Source organism: Girardinichthys multiradiatus, chromosome 23 (genome assembly GCF_021462225.1).
Source record: "Girardinichthys multiradiatus isolate DD_20200921_A chromosome 23, DD_fGirMul_XY1, whole genome shotgun sequence".
In the NCBI taxonomy this organism is placed as follows: domain Eukaryota; kingdom Metazoa; phylum Chordata; class Actinopteri; order Cyprinodontiformes; family Goodeidae; genus Girardinichthys; species Girardinichthys multiradiatus.
This window is the reverse complement of record NC_061815.1, coordinates 16,949,240-16,968,361: the sequence shown is the minus strand read 5'-3', so window position 1 is coordinate 16,968,361 and position 19,122 is coordinate 16,949,240. Positions and strand designations below refer to the sequence as shown.

Sequence of the window (19,122 nt, the reverse complement as noted above, 5' to 3'; positions counted from 1 at the left end):
TTATTTGTATCCCCTAAACCTGTAAGAGACAGTTGAAACCAGATATCCACATACACTAAATAAAAAGACATCCATTTCCTTAGTATTTGGTAGATTTGGCTTTAAAACTGTATGACTTCGGTCAAACATCATGAGTATCTTTCCACAGGCTTCTTAGAATAGTTTGCTGGAATTTCGCCCCTTCCTTCTGACTGAACTGAGTCCGATTTGTACATTGCACTACACCCTTTCAGCTCTGCTCAAACATTTGTATCCTTAAGTGCATTTTGAAATTATAACACAAATTTGATTACTCTTGCATATAAAAGCTATGACATAATTTTAGTTTTCCCAAAATTTTTAAAGGTATTAATGTTGGGTTTTTTAAACTTCTTAATTCGAAGAAAATAATAAAAAGTTATTTTCTTTAGTATTCTGGCATTTAGCAAACAGAAATAGTTTTGACCACCGTAACTGACCTAAAACATGAGGGTTTAATCTGATTTGGTGTAAAACAGCGAGGAAAAATGGTTCTGTTTCATTTTATACCAGTTATATAAATATCTGGTTTAAATTATATCTTTTAACTTACCTAAACCTCCTTATTAGCATCACCAGGCAAGTTTTAGACATGCAGTAAACCACAGTGCTTTACTGAATGTGATGACACGTATAGTAACAATAGCAGAATTAGGAGAAATATACACTAAGATTAGCAATAATGCACCATTCCTCAATGAAAAATCACATTGAACCAATCCAAAAGTTAAAAAAAATCAGGGTTTAGAAGCACTCATGTCTTTGCAATAACATTAATTCTCAAGAACAAAGACGAGTGAAAAAAGAAAATTTCATTATGCTTCTGTCTATCTGACTCCAAAGCAGTCTTTAAACTTACATTTCCAAAGTGTAGTTTTGTTGCTCTGATATCCTGCCTCATGCACAAGGTCAGTTTAAACTCCTATGTTTTTGACTCTCTCTCCCCCTTACACAGCATCAACCTTTCATTTGTTTGTGACAAGCATTTGATTTTTTTTTTCTCACCCTCTGCCTTGCAGATTGTAGAACAAGGAAAGAATGCAAAGAGCTACCACTACATCCTCGCCAACCTGGTAAGAAATTGCCTTGAACGAAACAGCTTCTTTAATGCAAAATAATCTCACACACTTCCCCACATACTTTATGTTTCCATTGCATTTGGATTGCCAATAAATTGAACTTTTAACAGTGTTCCTGACTTTCGGTACTTTATCGCCAGTTTAATAGACTTCTGCGCACCCGATAAATTAGGGTGGAACTATCTGGTTTTACGTCTTCTCATTCCATTTTCCACTTCAGCTATTCTTTCTCTGTTAAAGCCACAAAAATGTCAGAAGTTCAGTAGTAGACGAATGCACAGGAGGGTGATTTGTGACAGTCTGAGGGAAAAATCTGTGCAGACATAGTTTGACAGAAAAGGGTCAGGTAGCCTGTCTGTGAGAGCTTTATCTATTAGCTCTCGCTCTTGTTTTCCTGCCATTTTCTCGGTGCAAACAGTATGTAGACAAGTACAGCACTCAGTAAATGCAGCAAAGTGAAGACTCAACTGACACTTGGAGAAGCTGTGGTTGTAACAATATTAATATGCAGCCGCTGGCTTTGACAATTTCTCATCGCTTGGATTTTAGATTGGTTCAATCTCTCTTGTTTGGCCAGTTTGCCGGATTTAATTTTAAATGATTAAGGCTTGGACGACTGGAATGACTGATCTGCAAGTGGCCACAGTAGTTAATGATGGCCCCATTAAAAGCCCTGTAAAAAAAAAGGAAACATAAAGAAATAAAAGAGTTTCTCTTTGTCCTTGCACCTTTTCAGAATTGTGCTAATTAACTTACTGGTATTTATGTGTGCACCTGTGTGCAACGTTTGAAATTCCTTCAGCACTTAAATGGGGTTACAGTACATGTTGGAAAAACACACCCACCATGTCCAGCATTAGCATAGGCTAGTTTCTATAGTAACCTCTACAGCCCACCCCCTGATGTTAATTCATTCATGGAGCAAAGAAAATGCACGAGTCCTAAGAAATGCAGACACTTGACAACTTTCAAAGACAGTAATGATAGAAGGAAACAGACTCCACTTTGTACACATGCAGACCTTCTGGAAATCTATAGCTTACAATAATCAAATTTGCTTTGGACCCCAGGTAACAATGTGTAAAAAGCCTTAAAATTTATATTTTTTTGTGATTGCATAATATAACACTGAAAAACTTCACCAATTATTGTGAGCACATTTGTTTAGTAGGAAAAAATGTAAAAATAATTATTTATACCAAAATCCCTGGTAGCAAAAGTATGTTTTTCATTTGTTGTTCAATCCCTTTTGTCAACACTTCTTGTATGGCATTTCAAAGACAGGATCACAAAGAAATAGGAAACTTTGACCTCTTACAAGATATATCTAAATTGTATTTCACAGTGTTGACAAATTTATGGATTTTAACAAGGTAACCAGAAAAAAAAAACATCCTCACTGAATCCCAAAACGTCATTCTCTGTACCCCATGGAAAATGAAGGTTGTAAATCACTAAGCAGATGTTATTTGACTCTCTGATCAGTTTAAAAAGTTAAGTAAAAATGTGGTGCTGGGAATTTTGTAAAAAAACTATTTGTTGTTATTATTTGTTAATAATCACAAGACATATTTTCAGTTTACTGGTTGGGCCCACCAGATTCTTATTTAAAACACCAGAGATTTATGAGGCCATGCATTGTAACAAGGTTTCCTGGGCCTTTGGAAGACTATACTCATCCTTTACACCAAATCCACCTAAAGTGTTTGTTGCAGAAAAGCTTAAATCTTAGTGTCACACTTAGATTCTGTTAAGTCCCAAAATAGTTTAGCAAACTTCACATGTTTATGTTTGTAATAGTAGGACAGAAATGTTCTTGTCTGGCATGACTCCTTAATACCTAGCAGGCTTGTGGATAAAATCTAATGGTTGTATTGTTGACCTGATGACATCAAGGTGCCACTCTTTGCAGTGTTGCACTAACTCTTAGCTTTCAAGAGCTTTTTTATTACTATGCCAATGCAAATATGGGTTCTCATCCAGCCTATTGGATAAAACAAATTGACATCTTTGTCACATAATTTGTATAACCCAGGGAAACAGAAAGCCATGGATCAGAAACTTCTAGAAACTGCTCACAATTTAAAGGTGAGGCCTACATTTAAAAAGTTGCTGACTTTTATTTATATCAAATTGTCAGGGATAACAATAAGCAAAATTGTATTTTTTTCCCCTCTGAGTAAATGTACTGGAATTAATCTGTAAAACTGTTTTAGAGTATTTTAGTCTACAGCTAGATGGGTTTTTATTTTTCACTTTTTGTTTGTATGAAAAATAAAAAATCAGATGATGTGAAACAAATGATATTTTGAGACAGACATGTTGCAAAGAGAGAACCAAAGCTTCATGATATAATGTCAGTGCAAAGAAGAATGAGAAATCACTGAACACAGACAAATGCCTGGCAAGCAAGTGATGATGCAAGAAAGTACAGTTTTTTTCTTTTGATCTGGTAAAACTCGGCTCTTTAAAACCACAAAGAATCTCTTACCCATTTCCATTCCCATGTGTCTGCCTCTTCCTTACACCACAGTGACAGGCCACCTGCTGAGAAGCTGAAGCCCCATCTTCTCTATTCTGTCTTTCTCCTCCAGAAAAAAAAAAAAACTTACATACGAGCCAGGGGAAAAACATGAGTAGGAGATACATTTCCTGCTAATCTCCTCTTTCTTCATTCTCTGTTCTGTATTTTACTCTGAATCCTATAAGATTTTGATCCTTTAATTTTTAAATGTAACCTATGAGGATTTACACGGTCACAGATTACCCCTGGACTATTACTGTTTGAGATGAGGTTTCTTATTTGCTGTTTCCACTTCTTTTGTCCTTCAAAAAAGAATCGGTGAAGTCAATTTAATACGACAGACTCTTGGGGAAACTATCGAAGTATTTACACAAACCCCTAGAACATATACAGTACAGTACTATTGGTACTCCATCCTATAATTTGAGTCTGTTTATTCAGTAGGGAAAAAAAACAGAGAAATATGGGTTTTTTAAATTGCAGTGCAAAACCACAACTAAAGCATTTCTCTAATTTATCTGTTACTTTTTTAAGTTGATCAGAGAGTCTTAGAAGTACTTGATTAATAATCAGTTACTTTCATTTTGCCTGTTTCCTCCTAACAATTAGGCAGATGGTAAGGAGAGGGGAAAAGGTGTTCAAAGGTCACTGTAATACAAGTGGAGCAAAGAGTGGTATCTTGGGGTCATCATTTTTTCCATAGAACCAACTACAGGTCCTTCTCAAAATATTAGCATATTGTGATAAAGTTCATTATTTTCCATAATGTCATGATGAAAATTTAACATTCATATATTTTAGATTCATTGCACACTAACTGAAATATTTCAGGTCTTTTATTGTCTTAATACGGATGATTTTGGCATACAGCTCATGAAAACCCAAAATTCCTATCTCACAAAATTAGCATATTTCATCCGACCAATAAAAGAAAAGTGTTTTTAATACAAAAAACATCAACCTTCAAATAATCATGTACAGTTATGCACTCAATACTTGGTCGGGAATCCTTTGGCAGAAATGACTGCTTCAATGCGGCGTGGCATGGAGGCAATCAGCCTGTGGCACTGCTGAGGTCTTATGGAGGCCCAGGATGCTTCGATAGCGGCCTTTAGCTCATCCAGAGTGTTGGGTCTTGAGTCTCTCAACGTTCTCTTCACAATATCCCACAGATTCTCTATGGGGTTCAGGTCAGGAGAGTTGGCAGGCCAATTGAGCACAGTGATACCATGGTCAGTAAACCATTTACCAGTGGTTTTGGCACTGTGAGCAGGTGCCAGGTCATGCTGAAAAATGAAATCTTCATCTCCATAAAGCTTTTCAGCAGATGGAAGCATGAAGTGCTCCAAAATCTCCTGATAGCTAGCTGCATTGACCCTGCCCTTGATAAAACACAGTGGACCAACACCAGCAGCTGACACGGCACCCCAGACCATCACTGACTGTGGATACTTAACACTGGACTTCTGGCATTTTGGCATTTCCTTCTCCCCAGTCTTCCTCCAGACTCTGGCACCTTGATTTCCGAATGACATGCAGAATTTGCTTTCATCCGAAAAAAGTACTTTGGACCACTGAGCAACAGTCCAGTGCTGCTTCTCTGTAGCCCAGGTCAGGCGCTTCTGCCGCTGCTTCTGGTTCAAAAGTGGCTTGACCTGCGGAATGCGGCACCTGTAGCCCATTTCCTGCACACACCTGTGCACGGTGGCTCTGGATGTTTTTACTCCAGACTCAGTCCACTGCTTCCGCAGGTCCCCCAAGGTCTGGAATCAGCCCTTCTCCACAATCTTCCTCAGGGTCCGGTCACCTCTTCTCGTTGTGCAGCGTTTTCTGCCACACTTTTTCCTTCCCACAGACTTCCCACTGAGGTGCCTTGATACAGCACTCTGGGAACAGCCTATTCGTTCAGAAATTTCTTTCTGTGTCTTACCCTCTTGCTTGAGGGTGTCAATAGTGGCCTTCTGGACAGCAGTCAGGTCGGCAGTCTTACCCGTGATTGGGGTTTTGAGTGATGAACCAGGCTGGGAGTTTTAAAGGCCTCAGGAATCTTTTGCAGGTGTTTAGAGTTAACTCGTTGATTCAGATGATTAGGTTCATAGCTCGTTTAGAGACCCTTTTAATGATATGCTAATTTTGTGAGATAGGAATTTTGGGTTTTCATGAGCTGTATGCCAAAGTCATCCGTATTAAGACAATAAAAGACCTGAAATATTTCAGTTAGTGTGCAATGAATCTAAAATATATGAATGTTAAATTTTCATCATGACATTATGGAAAATAATGAACTTTATCACAATATGCTAATATTTTGAGAAGGACCTGTATTTAAACTGACACTGAATTTCTGTCAACAAACGGGTGTATTTGTCGTGAAACAAAGGTTGAACACGTGAAAAAAACACCTCAAGCAGATTGTTAAATATGGCAGAGGATCTGTGGTGCTTTGGACCTGCTTCTCTTGCAAATTGCCTTGTATTCTTGTTGAATTGCATGCACCATGAGCTCTTTGAAATAATGCTTCTGCTAGGTCTTTATTGGGTCACTTAGCAGGATAATGATCTAAAACATAAGGCTGAATCAACACAAAAAAATGTTCACCAGGTGCAAAGAGAATCTTCAAATCAGCCCCCAGGAATAAATTCTAGTAAAAGTGTGGGGGGACTAAAAAACATAGACTGGATGATCTGGAGAGATTATGGGTGTTACAAAGTACTAACACCAGACATATCCAGATATAATTGAAGCATCAATTACTTTATAAACACATAAAATATTTCTCAATGTGGATTTTTTTAAACCAGACTTTCTTTTTTTACATTTTTCAGGGTGACATTATGCTACTTCAATAAAAGCTGAATTCCACACATCTTTACTAAGGGTGTCAATAAGGGCACTGTAAAATCTGAGGTTGTGATTTGACATAATCTGCATCTCTTGACTGTGAGAAGAAATTAAAGTTTCCAAAGAAAAGTCACGGAAACACAGGAATAATATGCTAACCCTGCACAGAAAGGCTCTAGTCAAGATTCAAAGTTGGATCCTGTCAGTGTGAGGTTAAAGTGCTAATCACCGCCTCAGATTTCTATGCTACAGCGGGTAAACAAACAAATTAACATTTTTGCCTTTCAGTTTTTAATTTTTAGGTAATAGTTGCAAAACAATGCAAAAAAAGTAACAATGTGATGCATTAGGCACTAACTAATCCTGTTATGTAGGGTGTCACTGACACCTAGTAACATCATCTTGTAATCTCTTAACATTCCCACCTACAAGCCACCCCTTCTTCCAGGTTTCAGCTCCATTTTGAATGAGTGCCCCACATTCCTTCTTCTAGCCTTTATGTTTTCTGTCTTGGGTCAGTAGTGTCATTTCACCGCTACCCCTGTGTTGCTGTCGGTCACAGGGTTTCCTAGACATCGACCTGACAGACCTAAGGAAAGGTGGTGCCAACATCACTGGCTTTCAGCTCGTTAACAACTCCGAGCCGAGTGTGAGCCGTATCGTCCAGCAGTGGATGGAGTTTGACAACAAAGACTCCAAAATGCCCAAAACTGGACTCAAAGTAACACACGTTTTTATTAGTATTCTTCTATAATTTGTAGTACCACGAAAGGCATGATTTTATTAAGTAGAATTGCCAACAACAGAAGTTATTTTCTAGGGACTTCCTAGTCAAAATCATGTAGCCGATGTTCGATCCATGTTTCTTACAACATGATAATACTGATTTTAGCCACTTTTTTCTGATGATAACTACAATGTAAAAGGATATAAGAACAGCATTTTGAAATATTTTCCTGCCCTTTCCAGTCAGGAATGGTCATTGTTTTATTTGTATTAGGAGCACAGGGCTCTTACATTGTGTGTGAGAGAGCAGTTGCTGTAAACTTGACATTTCAGACTCTCTAAGCATCTTATGTTAGCAACTAACTGGTGTACATTTAATATAGATCTTTACCTTAACTCTGACATTTCCAAAAGGTCATATGTTCCATGACAGACATAGGTTGAAAGCACTCAAGGGTTTAACAGAGCAACTTTACTGTTCTTTGTTCAGCCTTACTATTATCTTCTGAAAGCCCTGCTCTCTCCCCTGCAGCCTAAATGAATTAGCAAACATGTCTTTCCAGGAAGTAGAAAACATTCTTATAAATAGCTTTTTTTCATCAACGTTATTCCTCTGACTTAATTTAAAAGAAAACTCCAACTGAGACCGAACTAGCTAAATTTAACTCTTCACTTGGTAACATCAGTGCAACCCAGTTCTGCCCAGCATAGTTTGTTCACTGATCAGAAAAAAAAAGATTTTAGTTTTTAGGGTTTCTGTCAAAGCTCGTTAAAAATCAGCCAATCCCAGTCACTTGTTGATTTTTAATGCATCTCCCCCCATTTTGTAGGAGCAGCACCTATGGTTATAAAATGTTTTGACAAATTTTTTTTTTCCAAATGTCTGAAATCGCTGGTTAAGAGCTGGGATTCAGCTAGTGCTTTGTTATTATTGTTCAGCCAGCTAAAATTGCTTCCATCTGCAAAGCTTATAAATATAAAATCAAAGTTGGAACACTCTTTAAAGATTTTTTGAGCATGTCAAATGAAAAAGGATGAGATTTTAAAATGTGAGGAAAATACAGAAATTATGCTTTTTTGGCTCTTTTTACTGTCTTGTAAGTCTTGCATCTGTTTCGCTTATGTCTCTGCAGTACATGGGTGCACTAACATATGATGGGGTGAAAGTCATGTCCACAGCCTTCCAGAATCTGAGGAAACAGAGGATAGACATCTCTCGCCGCGGCAACGCTGGAGAGTGTCTCGCCAACCCACCAGCCCCTTGGGGACAGGGCATAGACATCCAGAGAGCCTTACAGCAGGTTTGCACTCATGCACAGAGACACAACACTACACACACACACACACACAGGCATGAATACCCCAACTCTGAATAGACATAAAGGAATTCTTGACTGGCACATTAGCTAACAGTTCCTGAGTCGGGGCTGGCTGAACAAATTAGGTCTCGTAAAGTTCACATTAAGTCATAGGAGAAATCCCCAGTATCAAATGTGACATCGTGGCTAGTAAACAAAACCTGCAGGAAACATTACTTAGCTGTGATCATCATGGGATATGACATCAACAATTGAGTTTAGAAATGCAATATTTGGCCATGGGAATGGTAACGGTGGCCTGGCTGTTAGGCTCCTTAATCTCCTGGGGCCAGGCAGAGACACTTGGCAAGTACACTGAGAAGCAAAGAGAATTACTCTTGCTATATTTATAATACTATCTTTATATTATTGGAAAATATGCAGACACAAATAAGATGGTGTATTCCCACATAGGGATGAACAAATTGTATGTGCGCATGCGTGCAGCCCAAGGCTCTGTCTGCAGAGGCTGTGCAGAGTCAAACTAGCCATCTGCCTGCGGACAGACTGGAGATTGAAGCTGTGTTCGCTCAATTAATTCCTTCACCAAGCCAAGACAAACACACTGCACTGTAGACATACATGCACACCGTCTGTCATTCACCTCCACAGGGACATGAGCAGCGCTGACTTCCACAAATGAGTACCATACAAACACATACAAACTATTTTCAACATGCATTACAAATGTTTCTGGTTGATTTACTACAGCATTGATTGCATACACCCATCTGCCAGGGCTGCTTCAGCCTCTACATGAGCTACAGTATATGTGTGCCATCTTTACAGGTTCGCATTGACGGATTGACTGGTCACATCCAGTTTAATGAGAAGGGTCGCAGGACCAACTATACTGTTAGTGTTATGGAACTGGCCCCATCTGGACCCAAGAAGGTAAGCCTGAGGCACCAGTCTTGCCTGAGGATGCTAAAAGTTGTGCTTGCAACTGCAATATCTCAATAACCTGGTTGCTCATTTTCGATCCAGTCTGTAATAAGTTCAAGAAAGACCTGTGGTCAAATTTGTCTTGCAAGAATTACAGTACAATGTGCTCTGGGCCAATCAGGGAGCAAAATGTCTCTTATTAAGTGAATAAGACTCGTCTGAAAAGAAACCTAGTTCTTCTATCATTGCAGTTTAATAAAAACCTTTACTGCTGCTCCAATGTTTATATATTTCAAATATGAAAATTCATTGTAGGACAGACATAACCTAATGCTGTAACATTTTTTTGTCTATTACATATGAAATTAAGCGTATGGATTGTGTTAAATTTAGTAGGCAAAATAGGTAACATATTTCTAATATTGCAGTTGATTTAAAGTCAAATATTAAAAGTAAAACTGAGAAAATTGCAATTAAAAGCATGAGGAAGATTTCGGCTTCCAACATATAGTACTGAAATAGACTGAAAGAATCAGTGAGAGAGAGATTGCATAAAAAAGAACCTGTATGAGTAATGCATCCCTAATGTTTGCTTGAAGTTTTTGCATCCCTGATAGTAGAAAATCACATCATACTCAGAGTAAAATGGAGTCGTAAACTCTGTAATTTTGAATTATACATTCATGGAATTCAGAATCTATATTTTATACACACTCTGTGTTTATGTTTGTAAATCTTGATTTTAGGATCTATTCAACCAACTTTAATGAGATGTTTCTTGCTAATTTTTACCTCCACCATCGAGGTCATGTTTTGGTCGACGTCTACCTGTTCGTCTGTTTTCAAAATATCTCAAAAAGTTATGAATGGATTTTGATGACATCCTTTAGCAAATTAGCACATTGAACAGATGATTTGATTTTGGTGGTGATGTGGAGCACCATCTGGATCCAGGATTATTTTAGGTTCTTTCTCATTGCCAGACCATGATGTGACAACTTGGAGTTCCTCCACGGTTCCTCACCCAGACAGCAGCTGACATGCAGTGGCTTTTGGTGAACGTCTGCAGTCTATGAGTGCTTTCCTAGTTCACTAGATGAGACAAGTATAAAATAAACACTTCTTAAAATTAATCGATTTTAGGTGTGTATTGCACAAACTGTTATCACTTCTTATCACAGGCATAACAAGCTGATATGAGCAGGTAATTAGCTAGACTAGCATGCAGTGGCTACTGAACAGACATGCAGCTCTATAGCTTCTAATGAAAAGTTCTCCAAACAGCTGAATTTGTTGTTCTTTTAAGCAAGTGGAAATGTATAATAGCCTTTTCAGCCAGCTGACTTCCAGTGTACACGAGTTACAAGATTACTGTATGCTCCGTATTGCTGGAGCTAACTCCTGTTACTTCAGAACTTTCTATGGCATCTCATTTGAAGGACTGTAGGTACAGTATGATAGAAAATGTTTATGATTTTAAAGCACTTCCAATTTTAAAATTTAGGTATATCCTGATCCCGGTACCAGGCCTTGTCATGTTAAATTGTCTGACATTATTAAAACAGTGCCTCACAGAAACAAATGAGTAACATATGACTAAAGGGGTGATGGTACACTCACATTTTATTTAGATTTTTATTTTTATTTGTTTGTCAACACGTAGCTACATAAACCCTGGGCTTTCTTGAATGTTCGTAGAGGCTAACAAAAAGTGTTTTGCATATAGACTCATTTTAAATGCTAATACGTTTGTTGTTACGTTGGTTTCCCAATGACCCTGGACAGGATTAACGGGGTAAAGAAAACAAATGGATGGCTGACTTCTGTTAATGGTGTGTTAAATTATAAAAAAACCAAAGGCAAATCTTCCTCATCCAACTGGCAAAAAATAAAAACATAAATTTCTTAGTTGGGATAGAGAGCACATAGCACTGGGTAGCTCATTTCCATGTCAAATAGAAATAAAATAAAAACATATTGCAGAAAGCAATTTTAGTTCAGAGTTGGTATTTCGCACTTCTGCAAAGCAACAAATGTGTAATAGTTTAAAGTGAAAGTTGTGAGGAGATAAAGATAAATATATATTTGGCTTACTGGTGTGTAATTTCTCTGAATTTACACTGTGATCATTTTGGCAGTTTAAAAAAACTGGAATGCAAAATAATGGTTTTCAGCTGATTACTGTTAGTTATTGCATAATTACTGGGTGACATTTTACAAATGTTCCCATTTATTTAGAGATTATGCCCTTTCTGTAGCTTGTATCAACGAATACAGGACTAAATAGGAATTTCAACATTTTACCTAAATTCAGTTTTATATAAGAAAAACAAAACAATGACACCTTCTGTGCTTTTAAACAATTGTGTGAAATCTAATATGTTTATTTCCTACAGAAAACCCACCTTATGAAAAGGTGATTTCATAAAGTGTTTCATTTCCTCTTTTAGCCTAAAGAGGTAAGTAGAGGAGCTGAAGGTCGCCCCTCTGACACATTGTCCTTTTCCTAGGTTGGCTACTGGAATGAAGATGAGAAGTATGTGACCACAGCCAGCCTCATGAGGGCCAGCAATGACACATATGGACTTTTGAACAGGACATATATAGTCACCACTATTTTGGTAAGTATGATGTTTGAGTGATATGAAGGAGTAGCAGGGAAGAGAGATTAACACAGAGACAGTCAGGGTAGCCTTTTTCATTTTCTTTTTATGATGGAGTTCCCCAAACGTTCACTAGCCTCGATGAATTCAGCGTACCTGTGTGATTGTTTCTCCCTACCTTTCCTCCCTTCTCCAACTACATTCTGCTCTCCTTCTACTGTCTGACAGGTGCCTGCTCAGAATGATGATAACTTTATTGACCAAACATAGCAGCAGTGCAGAGTTCTGGCCTACTGACATACGGTGTTGATGACTTGTAGAGGTGTATCTCATTTATTTGCTACTGTTTTAATCATGCCTACCACATCAAGATGCATAAAATGAAGCAAAAAGGGACCAATGCTGCTTTTAGCATTACAGGTGCAACTGGAGAGAAGTAGAGCATTTGATTAAAGACATTATAAGCCCAAACCAAACTTCCGTGTGTAATCTGACAGTGTTTTTTCCCTCTCCTCTCCTCTCCTCTCCTCTCCTCTCCTCTCCTCTCCTCTCCTCTCCTCTCCTCTCCTCTCCTCTCCTCTCCTCTCCTCTCCTCTCTCCTCTCTTTGGCTCAGATGTCAACAGTGCCCAGATGCCAACATGCCTTGGCAATATTGTGTTAAGAGTACTGTACCATATATCAGAGATTTGGGTGATAAGGGCTGTAGATTAGATTTGAGAAAAGGGTAGTCAACATTTCTGTCATGTCAGTTAGATTTTTAGGACATTTTCTTTGTAGGGAGAGAAGTATAGTTGACACTATGTGGTAGACATATGGTAAAAGGTAATAGTATTTAAGAACATTATACCACTGCAGGTACAGGATATTCTCAGAGTGTACATTATGCCTTGTTAAATGTTTTCTGTGATAGAGTATGGCATGTGTATACACTGGACCTGACTTCTGGAAGGGTTTATAAAATGAAATATATGTTGTGTTTTCCCAACACGAAACACATGCTACTGCTGTGTTTCGTGTTGGGAAAAGGAAAGGCATGGGTACAGACTAACCTTCACAAGCTTTAACTTTTTCAGTGTCAGCATGGTGTGTTACGAGATCTCGTGGATTTCTTGATATTGAAAGTGCCACGATACTTCTGGTGTCTCGAAAGCACTATTCGATTGCTATTGACTTGACCTTGTCTGGTAAAGTAAGTGTAAGTAAATATTATGGGTCCCAGATATGTAGGAGAGTGATTTAGCTTGAAACTCTGTTATCTATTTTTGAGACTCTTATTTTGAAGTTAGAAGGGAGTATTTCATGCTTTGTTGCTTTTGGATGGAAACAGTCTGCTAGTGTTGCTTGTCGACCTGCTTCCCACCACTCGTTACAAAGGCATCGAAGAAAAACCAATTTGTTTGTGTATTAGCATTTTGGGTTTGTGTTAGGAAAAAGAAACGGTGATAGAGTGACAGACAAGATATGAAGCACTGTGAGATTACCACAATTAGCCAGCTGTTAGTAGTAATCGATGCCAAAGTTGGGACAGCTTTGCATCTCATGGCAACTAAATTAAAGGGCAGTTTTTATTGAGAATGACATTTCAACCTCAGTTCTTCAAAATTAAAAATACTTTGATTAGTCAATATCGAACACCATAGTTCTAACTAAAGAGAGATTTCCCATAGCACAGTTTTATACAAATTCAACCTTTATTCTATTTTTAAAAACACAAACAGGAAGCATTTTCAGTATTTTTCTGGTATTACTGTTACCACAGATTTAGACACGGACTTTACTATATAGCTAGTCAAAACTGGACTTAATTGTTGCAAGAACATTTTTGTACAGATTCTTTAAAAAAGGTTTTTGATGTTTAAAATATTCAGTTTTATAAATTTCAACAAAGCATGGAGATTCTTATTTTTCTGAAACATATTCTTAACATTTTGTCTTGTTTTTAATAACTTAAAATTAAGTATTGTCTTGTCTGCTGAGTTGAATATATTATGATCATCCTTTGAATATACAAATGCATACATTGTTGAATTTCACTGATATAATCAAAAAGCTGTTTAATAATAGCTAAGGTATATATACATCGGCTAGCAAAAATAGTCAGACCCTTAAAGGTTTTCACATTGTTGTGTTACAACTACAAGTATAACTTATTTGAAATTTATTTGAAAGACCAAAGCAAATTAATGTATAACTGTGAAGTGAAAAGCACATGTTGACATTTTTGGCCACTCTTCTTTGTAAAACCAACTCATGCTCAATCAGAGTTAATGCAGAGCAACATCAGTTTCTAAACAGATTCTCAATTGGATTTGTGTCTGGACTTTAACCATTTCATTGTATCTATAGATGTATGCTTTATGTTATTGTCCTGCTGGGTAGTTAACCTTTGCTCCAGTCTGAAATCTTTGGTAGCCTCTAACAGGGTTTCTTCAAGGATTGCCTCTTGTCTGATCAGCTTTCCTGTCCATACATGGAAAAAGCACCCCAACAGTATAATGCTGCCACCGCCATCTTTCATTTTCTCAGTGGTGTTTTACAGTGATTTGTAGTTATAGTTTTCTGCCACGCAGTGTATTGAATGAAGGCCAAAAGAGAAAAGGGGAGCTTGTCTGCTGGCCAAGAGAGTCATTCTAGAAGCTTACTGCAGTGGAAGGCTTATCAGAAGAAACATTGCAGATTTTGCTCATTGGTATATATTGTTGTTTGTTATGTGTAGCAATTATGAAAATGTACTTTTATTTGTAGTTTAAGGAATTCTAAAGCATTCCCCAGCACAAAGACAGCACATCTGTTGATTATGATGCCTATAATTGTCTAATTGGCATCCTCTTAAGCTGCTGATAAAGGTTTGTGTGGGATCAAAACCAGGTTTATTAGAGAAGTTTGTGCACACAGACAAGCAATTTGTCTTTGTTTCCTCTTGTATTTTTTTCAGAAATACAAAAGGGAAATAAAAGTATTTTTGTAAGCACAGTTTTTATGTATACAGTGTTTTACAAAAAAAAAAAGACATGGTTGAATTGTGCAAATATGCATAATCTTGATCTGGGTACTGGGATGTACTTCTCCTAAGATGGATTTTCATTTCTTGTCCAAACAACTGTTAAATGTTTTTTGTTATATTCCACCACCTTCACCTTTTTTCCTTGGATGAAATTATTGTTTACTTAATTATAAATTCATGTCTACAATGTTTAGAAAAATAGTACTGTATTGATGAATAACAATTTGCCTGGACGAACGGACGGACGGACAGATGGACATTAAGATTTGGAATCGTTGTGCACAAGAATGCCCTACACTGGCATGGGTGTTGTAGAGCATTTCAGTGCTCTGCAATTTCATACTGGTAGGAGTAGACCACTTGTTTTACCAGCTGCGAGATATAATTTAGTTTTTGGCCAGAATCCCGGTTCTTCAAGCATTTATATCATGGTATGTTCTGCTTTGAACTAGCTATGGACTAGAGATTTGAAACAGTACAGAGTTTATGGAGAATAAAGCTTAGGGTTGTCATAATTGTTGGTATTCTGTTCTACGTTACTTCCAGAGCTGGGTATTTTTGAGTTTTAAATTATAGTAACTAGTTAGTGCTCATACTAAAATATGTTTTTAACAATGTTCATTTGTGTTAGAGAAACATTCGTAGCAATTTATGTTATATCCAGAATCTTTTATATACTGTTATCAAGTGTCAAAAGTTGTTGAAATATTGCTTCTTATTAAGTGTAGACAAAGGTCCTGGCTCTGTGTTAGGTATTATTTAGTCAACTCAGAGGTAAGAACGATACAGTCAGAGTTACTTGTGACAAGGGTAGCCCACTTTGCAGTGAAACTACAAAGTTTTGACACCCTATCTCTTTATTTATATACACAGTTCAACAGACAGTTCAGACAGGGTGTATGTGTGTGAGACGGAAAGGAGGCTGGTTCACACAGAGATAACAATGATCTCACACACACAGGGAGGAAGGCATAGTGCAGGTGCCTTCCAACCCAAGGTTTTTACATGAGTGATAACAAGTTTTTGCACCCATCCAACAGTCCCTCCTTTTATCACAAGTAAAAACATTTAATATAAAAACGAGTAAGAAAAATACTTTGTATGAGCGAAAACCCACGGACGGTAAACAGATTATATTTTGTGGGAAATACTCATACGGCCCCGCCGCCCTCGGCGACCATTAAAAGTTAAATGTTGATTAATACTTGAAATCATAAAAATAAAATAATGATACTTGAAATCATAAAAATAAAATAATGATACTTGAAATCATAAAAATAAAAGAATAATACTTGAAATCATAAAAATAAAAGAATAATACTTGAAATCATAAAAATAAAAGAATAATACTTGAAATCATAAAAATAAAAGAATAATACTTGAAATCATAAAAATAAAAGAATTAAAAAATCTGCCCTGTTTATGTCATCATTGTACTTTTTCTCATTTCACTTAAGCAACAACTTCTTCCGATTTTCTGCTGTAAGGTTATTTTATGAAATACAATGTATGAGTACACTCAGGCTTTTGATGTGATTTATTTACAACATGTCATCATAATCGTCCCCTTCATTTTCGTGCATTTCTACCTGGTTCAGTGTTGCATATGCCACCATGAACAATACCAGAAATTCTGTAGGAATGGATGTGCGTCATGTTCTTCCGTCAGTGTTCTGAGATGGGTCCCGTCTGATGTCCATCTCTTCTGGTTCGGTATCACCTCCTGTGGATCCTGCTTTAGATAGAGAAAGAGTCCTGCTACCAGAATTAAGCTCAGGCTTATCAGTCCTGTCCACAAGTTACAGAGAGCCATTTTATAATTGGGCGCAGATCAGCTGTTTTCTTCACCGGTTTGAGACGCTGGGCCATCTTTGAACCCGGACTTCCTCTGCTACCCCGTCGGTTGATCTGGCTCCTGTAATGGCAAAACTGGCTTACAGTGGCTTTTATGGATCCAGGAAGGCCTCTCTGCTATTTTCAGAGCTGTGGGCGTTGTCAGGAGTATTTGAAACGGCCCTTTCCACCAAGGAGTGCTCCAATCCTTCCGGTGGAGTGTCTTAATCAGGACCAGGTCTCCAGGCCTCATTCTGTGGGATAGGAGCAGAGATTATCGGCAGACCACTGGACATTTGTTCTTCTTTTGTCTGCAACATTTTATTCATCCACTCAGCTAATGAAGGTTCCTGTTGTGCTTTCTCTATTTCATTCATGTCAGAGGGCAGAGAAAACGGTCTGCCATGTACTATTTCTTTGAGAATACAAATTCACATCAGCAACTTGGTGCCACGTGATCTCAGGCTCAGAACACAGTGGGTGGAGTTATACAATGATGTACAGTAGGTGGCAAATGGAGTAAGACCAGTTTGATTTGGAGTTATTCTCATCCATAATTAACCAGGGATAGGCATTCGGGCCATGGCCTCCCTGTTTCTTCCATTGTTTTCCTTAATCTTTAACTGAAACCCTAATGCTTTAGAACTTAGTTCTATTAATTTATTTACAAAATGAGTTCCATTATCTGACCTTATAATCTGTGGGATACCATATGTGGGGAAGAAATGTGTCACTAGGTTCATCTATTACAACTAGGCAATATTTCTTCCCCCGTGTTTGCAACAACTTATGCATGATCTGCAAAAATGATTTGCATAGTCAGAAATATTTATAGTGTAGCATTAATGCTTTACCAGATGTGACATATTCCCCCCTTGACACGTGGGTCTTCCCAATGTGTCACTGTAGCCGCTGTGTTGTATACATTTTTTGGGAGGATTGGTTTATCTTCTATCTGATAGATGTCATCTTTTTTCTGTGCTCCTCTCTTTAGCCAGGCCTTTATTTCTGTCTTGGTTGCTGACTGTTGGGCGTCTTTCAGCACGTCTGTGTCTATAAATAGCAGATCTGACATTTTCTCTTTAATAGGTTGAAATGAGTTAGTTCTGTCCCTGATGATGTTTTAAAACTTCTATTTTGCCAAATCTTAGCATGGTGATGTACTGATCCGAAAACGTATTGGCTGTCTGTGTATATAGTAAGTATTTGTCCCTCATGTAATTCACATGCTCTTACTACAGCATATAATTCTGCTGTTTGGGCTGAGCATGTATTGGGTAGAGATTTAGCTTCTATTATCCTATCGATGGTTGTTACTGCATAACCAACTCTATTCTTTCCATATTCATCTTTAGATGCTGAGCCATCTACAAACACAACACATGAATCTGGTATAAGGGTTTGAGAAATGTCTTGTCTGGGTTTGGTGTCTTCTTCAACTTTTGCTTTATAAGAATGTGGTTTTCCATCTTCTGCAGTAGGTATTAGAGTACTTGGATTTAAAGGGCACATCTTTTTAGAGTTATGTTTGGCTGTGATAATAATAGTGATGTCAGTGTGATATGTCTTGCATGTAGCGTCAGGTGCTTCTCTTAATATTCCTGACTTCAACATGTCTTGTATTATTGACTTAATACCTTCTTCAGCTTCTGGCTTTAAGGGGTATTGACGGACTAATGGCCTTTTTTCAGATATTAGTTTAACCTTGTATGGTGGGAACCCCTTTATAAGCCCTACATCAGTTGATGATTGGGACCACAGTTCAGGTGGGACAGCAGCTAGGACAGGATGCATGTTGCTCTCTTTGCTCTCAGCTAAGCCCTGTATTTGTCCCTCTGCCTCATCTAAATGTATCCTTGGATGGACTTTGACTGTCCACGCCAGAATGAGCTTCCAGATTCCTGTATTAGGATCTACCTTTGACAGTGTCAGTGCTGTTCCTGCAGAGGTTTAAAGCCTCTGTTTTTCCAAATTCTTATTATTCTTTTTTATTATATTTTATAAAGTAAGTCCTTATTACATTTAAAAATGAGATCAATATTTTTGGTAGTTGCTATTATTATAAATAATGCTTGGTTTAGTTCTTATTAAAAATAAAAAATAAAAACTCACTCACTGATGAACACAAAAAAATGAAGGGCATATTATATCTTATAATCTTAGTTTATCTTACCCAGTTTTATAGATACAACATACAGTTTCAGTCAGCTTTGTATTTAGTTCAAGTAACTAAAGTTTGTTTCAATTAAT

At 37.5% G+C, this 19,122-nt stretch overlaps 1 protein-coding gene across 5 annotated transcripts in view; it reads left to right on the top strand.

Annotated features, from left to right (window-relative positions):
* The window catches only part of gria1a (glutamate receptor, ionotropic, AMPA 1a), a 140,674-nt gene that overhangs the window by 56,005 nt on the left and 65,547 nt on the right, over window positions 1–19,122 (top strand). For all 5 annotated transcript variants that reach the window (XM_047353031.1, XM_047353028.1, XM_047353027.1 and 2 more), the window contains exons 5-9: window positions 1,038–1,091; window positions 7,025–7,183; window positions 8,322–8,489; window positions 9,336–9,440; window positions 11,942–12,052. In XM_047353031.1, the coding sequence (XP_047208987.1) occupies window positions 1,038–1,091; window positions 7,025–7,183; window positions 8,322–8,489; window positions 9,336–9,440; window positions 11,942–12,052 (597 nt within the window). The remainder of the gene's footprint in view (window positions 1–1,037; window positions 1,092–7,024; window positions 7,184–8,321; window positions 8,490–9,335; window positions 9,441–11,941; window positions 12,053–19,122) is intronic.